General features: G+C 43.9%; 1 protein-coding gene across 2 annotated transcripts in view; it reads left to right on the forward strand.

Annotated features, from left to right (window-relative positions):
* Window positions 1–7,139, forward strand: part of RYBP (RING1 and YY1 binding protein) — a 41,005-nt gene extending 33,866 nt beyond the window's left edge. For both annotated transcript variants that reach the window (XM_066558115.1, XM_066558114.1), the window contains one exon: window positions 3,111–7,139. In XM_066558115.1, the coding sequence (XP_066414212.1) occupies window positions 3,111–3,363 (253 nt within the window). In that variant the 3' untranslated portion in view covers window positions 3,364–7,139. The remainder of the gene's footprint in view (window positions 1–3,110) is intronic.
* Window positions 7,140–8,511: the final 1,372 nt, after the last annotated feature.

Below are 8,511 nucleotides of genomic sequence, written 5' to 3' on the forward strand. Positions count from 1 at the left end.
AATATCCTTTGCATAGTAACCCAGTGGAATGTAATGAGGGCACTGTGAAATCTGCTGTGCTACAAGACTGAGCTGTTTGCAGGGACTGCTGTTAACTCTTCCTCAGCCCCTAAAGAAAGAAGTGTCCATTCCTGATTTGATTACAGAGAGGCAGCTTTATTGCAGTGACTCTTTTCTCGTCCTGTTCTTCTTTAAATGGTACTTATTTTGAGACTTAGGATGCAGGAGACTTGATGTACTTGACTAATGACATAATATTAAATTGAGAGATTGCATCAAATAATTGTTTTTACTCATTTAAGGAGTCACTCTGTCTACTGCAAAGTCTTTTAGTCCATGTTTTGTGGCAAGCTTTTGCCAGGCCTAATTAAGCCTTAATAGTACCAGGTCTAGCTGGCTATTTTTAAAGGGTACCTCATCTCCTTTACTTCTTAAACTGTCTTTTGAAGTGTTTTATTTAGTAGAACTTTTCTTGCAATTCTCAGGAGTGCTGTCAAGAGTCTTTTTTGATTTTTACAGAATGATAAGTTTTTTTCATGCCCAGATTGCTTAACAGTTTTTCTGGGTTTTTTTGTAAATTGTCTTTTAGGGCTCTCTGGATTTTTAAGAAATCCTGTTTAAATTTCTTGGATACCATGCCTGTTTCTGACAATATGTCTTGGTTTATACCATGCCTTTCTGTGTACTTTCAGATTGAATGTTTTGAAACACTTGACTTATTTGGCCATAAAACCCTTTTGCTATAAACCTGAAGCATCAGGGTGTTTAATTTTGCAAAATAACATGAGTGGGCCAATCCCTTTCTTCTGTAAGAAGCAAAAATTGTATGCATGTGCTGAAGAGATTGGTGGTTTCCATCTGTGCTTAATCAACTCTTTGTACAGGGGAAACCCTGAAAACCTCCCAGAGAAATGGTTGGGAGGCTCAGTTCTAGAAGTGATAAGGTGAATGTTTGTGAGTGGGACTGTGGGGAAATCCTGTACCTCAGCCCTGCTTCCCACAGCCCTTCCATGTTACTTTGTCCTGGCATTTAAAGATGCATGGGCAGCTCCATTTTTTCTTTTTTTTTAAGCTAATTGCACCTCTCAGAGCTACCTTTTAACGAGCAATAGCCGCAGTTCATGACCAGCCCTGTAGGAAGGCGGAGGCAGCGGGCTCTGTTCCGGTATCTGGGCCAGCATTTTGGCTCTTTCTGAGTACAAGAGGAAACAAATGACCGAGGCAAATTACAGGAAGGACTGGGTTTCCTAGAGGAACTCGGGGCTCGGGGAGGAAAATACGTCCTCGTGCTTTGCTTCCGGGAACAGCGAGAGCCGTGCGGGGGATCTGCCGGGACGGTACCGCAGCGCCGGCGGAAACCTCAAACCCTGCTCAGCCAGCCGGCCTTTCTTGGAAGCCACAAACGAGGTGGCATCATTTCACCTCCCCGTGGTTGCCTGTGCAGCTTGGCAGCTCCTGTGAGTGTGTCTGTGCAGCGTGGGTGCATCTCCCTGCTCCGGGAATCCAGAGCGCGGCCCCGAGCTTGGAAAGGCCGGTCCTGGAGCGAAGGGGCTGCTGCAAGGAGGAGTTTGACTGAGCACAATGCAGCAGTGTTTTGGGGTTTTGTTTGTATTTTCTGTCTATTAAAAATGCTCTTCCTGTGGTACTTGTTAAAAATTGCAGCAGCCTCCTAGGTTAGATAAGAAAATACTATTTTTGGTGCGGTAATTTTATTTTTGGTGAGGAAGTTTGCAGAAATACAATTGTTCTATTTTGGAAGCCGTACATCTGTCCTCAGTGCATTTTTCTGTTCTGATTCTGGAATACCACTTGGATAACTGCTGCTTAAGGACTTTCTCCTTGTTAACTTACCACTGCAAGCCATTGAGTATTCATGGCGGGTAGAAAATGAGCTTAATTCCCTCTTTTTCTGTTTTACTGCACTTGCCTTGTGTGCTGCAAGTGAGGAGGAGAAAAGGCAGAGTGGTTTAAAAGCTGAAGCTTGATCCCAAAGTAAATTAACCTTCCCTCCATCCCTCTCAATAAGGCAGCTCTCAGCAAGCTACTTTTCACTGATGTATAAAGACTCTCCTTTTTAATTTCCCTATTGGGAATATTCTGCTGCTTAAGTCTGACCCTTAATTAGGAGCAAAAGCTGTAAATTACAGCGGTCTCTGCAGCTGACTTGGAATTTGCTGGTAGCTGGAGGAATGTCCAAGGCTTGTTGAAGCAGAGCTTTGGACCAACCCGTGAAATGCGCTTGAATGTCAGCTTCCTAGAGCTTCGACCCTTATTAGCTACATTACTAATTGAATTGATAGCACAGCATGCAAATTACTGAGATAATCCTGAGCAATAAATACCAGTGGGTTCTTTTCAGGTGATTTGTGTTTTTTTCTTTCCCCTTTTCTTTTTCCCCTAACCAAAAGCTCTGGCTGCAAAAAATACCGTTGTACATTTTGGATTTTATTTACAATAGCCTCAATTCCAGAGGGAACATTATGAGCTATTTTATCCATAGGCTGATTGGGCATCTGATTTGTATAAGCTCAAAGCAGCTGAAAGAGAAGCCAAGTTGTCCCAGTGCCTGTGTTGTTTGCAGCTGCAGAGTTCCAACATGGGGAATGAAAGAGCCATGGCCGAATGCTTTCATGTGGTTTTGTATTGCAGAGTCACAGCCTTGTCTCATAACATCAGGGCACATGATGAGATGGTGAATTTAGATAAGAGAAGTCTTTCATCTGCCCCTTGGGGAGGAGATCCTTTGCTCTGTCTGGCTCCTGTCCGCTTGGCTCTGCTGTGGTGTCCTCCTTTCTGGCAGGGTTGGATGGAGAGAAGCCTGCAGGAGCCTCCCTGTGCAGAGCTCTGTGAGCCAGGTTGTTCTCTGGGGCTGAGTGTGCCCCGCAGCCCTGAGAGGCACAGGGAGCCTGGCTGGCACAGGGAGCAGGGCACACCTTCATCCTGTGCTCTGCAGCACTCTGCCTGCCTGGCTTCTCCTCCCAGCCACTGCCAACTGTGCAGGCAAGGGAACACAAGTCACACCGAGTTTGTTTTCAAATGCTTCTCCTAATAAACTTTCCCTTTCTCCTTTATTTTTATCCTTTTAATAAATGTCTTCTCATTTGTTTTAGACCCAGACTGAAAAATGTGGACAGAAGTACCGCACAGCAGCTGGCAGTCACAGTGGGAAATGTCACAGTAATTATCACAGACTTTAAAGAAAAGACTCGCTCTTCATCCACGTCGTCTTCTACAGTGACCTCCAGTGCAGGATCAGAACAACAGAATCAGAGCAGCTCGGGCTCTGAGAGCACAGACAAGGGCTCGTCCCGTTCCTCCACGCCCAAGGGGGACATGTCGGCAGTCAACGACGAATCTTTCTGAAAAATTGCACATGGAGTTGTGGAAACTATGAATCAGGGTATGAAATTCAAACACTCCACCTGCCCACGCTGTTCAAATCCTGGAGAGCCTCTTCTGTGCTTGAACACACTTTCTCGGACATCGACCTCTTACTGATGCAACCAGGATAATTTCTGCTTGCCGTGGGCATCTGGCCACCAAGGAATTTCTCACCCTAGCGATTACTCTTGACACTTTTATGTATTCCATTGTTTTATATGATTTTCCTAACAATCATTTATAATTGGATGTGCTCCTGAATCTACTTTTTTATAATATCTGCTGTGCACAATTTTCCATGAACATGACAACTTTTTGTTTTGGGGTAGGGAGTGGGTGGGGTGGGAAGGGGGCTTTATTTATTGCATTCACAAACTCCATCCTCTTTCAACATATCCTTTTTAAGTTCAGTTCTTCTTCCAGTTATACTGTGTACTATCAGTTTTGATATAAATTATATATAAATATATATATAAATAAATATATATAAAGGGTTATTTGAAACCAATACATGGAAACGCTGGTGCTTGAAACACTGTGAAGTGATAAAACAAAATAATTGAACCGTTCAAGATCTGGGACAGTCCCCTTCTGTGAAAGTACTGAAACTGAAATGGAACTGGTCTTAGGTGAAAAGTGTTCCTGAAGGTTTGAACCTGGATGGGACCTGTTCTCTCTATTGTTCCTTCCCCGTTTCTTCCCTAAGCAATGGCTAAAGTGTACTGGACCACAGTTTTAATTGTTACAGCTTGGGATCTGAGATGAGAGAGGATTGCTCCAGGTAGCTGGTGCTTCCCCTAGGGTCACTCAGGTTGGTGATGTGCAGGTCCATGCCCAGCTGGAGCAGAAGCATTCCCAACCAGACTGCTGGTGTTACACCCCAGATCCGTGTGTTTGGTAACATGAGCGTGGCTGTGTCCTGCACAGCCAGTCCCACACGTGTTGGTGTTGTTAATGAATTGCAGCCAGCAGCCTCAGTGCCCCAGGTTACCAGAACTGGAGTGGTTGCTGTGGGTTGAAGGCAGCAGGGAGCCTGGGAGCAATCCCAAGCTCAGGAACGGAGCTGGTGCTCGCTCCAGCCGCGTGTGGGTCGGTGCTTGTCAGCCCTGTCCCATCTGTCCCATCCATGCTGTGGGGCTGGCTCTTACCCTTGGCATCCATCTGTGTCCCAAGAGTGCTTTCTGAACAGCATCTTGTCCAGTGATGGGCTTGTCAGCGTTCAGACACTTCTGAGTCTCCTGCTGTGGGAGCAAAAGTAGGGAAAAGTTTTCTTGCTGGCAAGTGAGCGATGTGTGGCTCATGCTCATGAGCAGCATCTCCTTCATTCTTACTCTAAAGCTATCCAGACTATAATTTCTTTTCCTGGCCTGTTAGTGTTGCTTTACAGTTTACCTTCCATGCATTATCCTGCTAAAACACTCAGCTGAAGAGGTGAAACAAACTTTTGTTAAAAAGCAAAACAACCTTTTGTTAAGAAAGAAAACAAACCCCAAACCTCTTTGGCTTTTCATCTTTATTTAGTGGCCCCAGGGTGCTTTGCAGTAATTTCAGGCACAGAGGCTGTGGCTTCATCTGACATCAAATGCATAACTTTTAGACATGATGAAAGAGGGCCACATTTTGACAACTTTGTGCCTGCTTGTTATATTGTGAATTATTTGCTTGGCAAGAGAAATTTCTCTTTGTGAAGGCAACTGATTTAAGATTTTTTTTAAAATCTGTGTGGTTTTGAGTAGCAGATGTAGGTTCCTTTCACACTGGTGACAGAAATGTGTGAGTAAGGGATCTGGTAGGGCCCCTGCTTGAAGGCATGTGCAGTGGCAGTGCCTTGGCAGCAGTGGTTTTATTCGGAACATTAGCATGGGCACCCCAACTTAATTCTGCTTATATTCACAGTATAGGCTGTCTTTTGTACGCATTTTTAAAAGTATTAAAGAACCAAAGGAAAACAGATGCTTCCTATGAGCATCAAGACAATTTATTATACATAGTTTTAAATACTATGAATATCTCAATCCACATTTTAACATTAGTGGGATATTGCAAAGACATTCCTTTTCCAGTTTTTACTATTCCTTTAAGGGTCTCAGGGAGGGTAAACTGGTCAGCCATATTTATTTATTTTACTGAAATGTATTGGAATAATTTTTTAAGAGAGATTTTTTGAAGATGCCCCTGAACTTGTATATTTTGCACTGCTTTATAAATGATCCATTATCAATTAGGCTTGCGTGCATCTCGGCCGTGATCCAGCCAAGAGCGTGAGCGAGTGGCAGGTCCCGCTGGCCTCAGCAGGGCTCATTCTGGTGCTTCAAGTCAAACCACGTGCTCACCTTCTTTGTTGGATCTGGGAATTTGTGCAAAAAAAAAGAAAAAAAATAGCATTGTGTGTACCAGGAAATTGCTTCTTTTTCAAGTGAAACTAGACCTGTAGATCAGTTGAAAAGCTTTAACGCCGTACCCAGCTACTCGTGGTAAAGTCGGTAACATCTGTCCCTTTGGCGTGCCTCCTCGATGAAGTAGCTTGCTACAAACAGATGGGAAAATTTCTTTGGAACGAGTGACCTGTAATTCTGCAATCAGTTAGGAAGTGCTAGCTAAGCATTGAAGCCCCAGCCTCACCCGTAGCTGTTGTGTTGTGGTTTGAAGGACAGCGTTTGCTTTCACCATTTCGGGAGTTGGCGTTCCTGCGGCGCTGCAGGCGCGGTTCCCTCCGCGCCGTGGCCGTGGGCTGGCCCGCCCTGGGTGGGGAAGGTGTTCCAGAAGCAAACCAAGCAAACACTAGTGTAGGGAAGGACCAGATTCACGGTGTTCAGTGGCACAGAACGCAGGTAAGTGAAGCACAGTGTTACGATGGCAAAGTTTGGACTCTTACACAGACACACACACACAGACACCGACACAGCTTGCCTGACTCGCTCAGTTGACGTAGTTCTGCAAAGGAAAGGTGACAGCGTTTTACACCACCAGGCTATTTATTTCAATTGGAACTTTGCTTCAAATTGGACAGACCCAAAATTTGGCAGCAGCTTCTGTGAGTTTATTTCCACTGAGATGTTTTCACCTGCCTTACCAAGATCATTCTCAGTCTACTTTTTTAAGCTCTACCATAAACTTAAATTATTGAAAATTTATTAATTGCTGACTATATAATAACCTTTGCTTGTATGTAACCGAATGGTTTTAAGAGCCAACATTTAGAGTATGACAATGGAGCTGAACAGTTTTTAATGCGCAAGCAGTTCTGTTCTTGTGTATGACTTGTAACCTTAATTTACTGTGTAAAGATGGTTACATTATTTCCTTAGCTTTGTTTGTTGGAGACAAATATAGATTGCTTGTTTAAGTATGTCAAAACATAATCTTATCTTGTGGATTTTTATGTTAATGTATTATACGAGCTCTATTTTTCATTTGCCCAGAAAGACAGCTTGTATAACGCTTCTGAAAGTTTTTCCGCTCTGTAAAGTCTTTAGAGCTGACAGTCCTGTTAGGTTTGTTTTAATCTTCATGCTAAAGTGTCAATGGTGGTTTTGTGAACTGGTCAGAAATTCACAGGTCTTAAATGTTTTTGGGAAATTTATATTGGACACTGCTCTTTGTCTAGCAAATAAAAGATGTTAATATATTCCTGTTACTGGCATGTGCACGACTGTTATTAGAAGCCACTTTATCATTTTCCTGCTTTAAATAGAAATGTCTATTTATGAATTCTGCTTGTAGTTTTTTCACAAATAAAATAGTAAAATTTAATTAAATCTGCAAGCTCTCTTTTTTGGGAGATGCCAGCATTCAGAAAAGGTGGAGAGTCCTCTTGTTGGAGTAGCTCCTCAGTGTCTTGCTTGTTCCTGAGCTACCGCTCGAGCACCCACTTCTGCAAACACAGGTTGTGCCCATGGAAAACCTCAGTCAAGTGAGTAAATCCAGTTTGTTCCCTGGGACTCACAACTTAGGGGAGACTTTGTGGCAGATGTGTCTGCAGAATTTGGGTTTCTGGTCCCTGGAAACAATATTTTTTCCCCTTTCTGTAGCTGCAGGAGTGGCAAGGCTTACTGCGGAGGATTGAGTGAGAGCCTTTGAGAGTTCCTTTGCCTGTCTTGCACTAACAAAGTCCCAGGAGTAAATTTAATAAAATGTAATTGAGAGTCTAATTGTATTTTTGTAGCATAAAAATACTGATATTTTGCAAGCAGTGTTTTGGTCTCTGCCTAGGAAACAAGGTGATGTGAATTACTGTGCTCTTTCTAGCTCGTGTTTCCCTTCCACCACCGAGATGGGAGATGTGTGATGTAACTGTTCAAATATGAAGTTGAAATTTGAAAACAAAGCAATGGATAAAATGCCAAGGGAACGGAATCTTTTTCCTGGGAATAGGAAGGCAGTTCCTAAAGGAAAAGGCATTTGGATACTTTTAGGTATGCTGAGGGAAGTGTGTGTTACAAAGAGAGGTCGCTTTAGAAAACCCCATGAGCAAACAGACGCTTGAATGCTTTTAACCTCACTTGGAAGCGATTCAGGTGCCTTTGTGCCAAGAATGAGAAGAAGCAGGAAAGGTAGTGGTTGTTCTACAGCCCTGAAAAGCACTTGTTTGGCATGCTAAGGACTGAGGAGAGGAACAGTCCTTGCCTTGAAGAGTCTACAGTCCCTGTCCTCAACCTGTGACCAGCCAAAGCTGCCAGAGGGGCAAAGCATAAGAGCAGCAGGGAGAGGAGGAGGCGGCTGCATCTTCATCACCTTGATGCTTGAATATGAAGGTAAAAGTTTGAATGGAGCCAGCAAAGGACTTCCATGGCAGTGTTGTCTCCCTCAGAGCCTGCCCAGTCACCTTTGTTGGGATTTCAGGTGACTGGTCTGGAAATTCCTTGCCTTGGAGCCACATGAGCCGAGGGCCACCTCCAGTGCTGGAGCTGCAGTTGTCCCTGCCACTGGCTGTCACTATGAAGGAGATGCAGTGCCACACTCATGGATTTGTGGATCCCTCCAGGATGTACATGTTCAGGCTCAGGCTGGTGGCTTGCCTGGCAGCAGGCTGGATGGATTCCTACAGCCCCACTTGGTTATTTAAAGGTAAACCTGAGTCTATAATGCTTTAACAGAGCAGAGCTGTGAAACTTCACTTGTGATTCACAA

Source organism: Molothrus aeneus, chromosome 12 (genome assembly GCF_037042795.1).
Source record: "Molothrus aeneus isolate 106 chromosome 12, BPBGC_Maene_1.0, whole genome shotgun sequence".
In the NCBI taxonomy this organism is placed as follows: Eukaryota; Metazoa; Chordata; class Aves; order Passeriformes; family Icteridae; genus Molothrus; species Molothrus aeneus.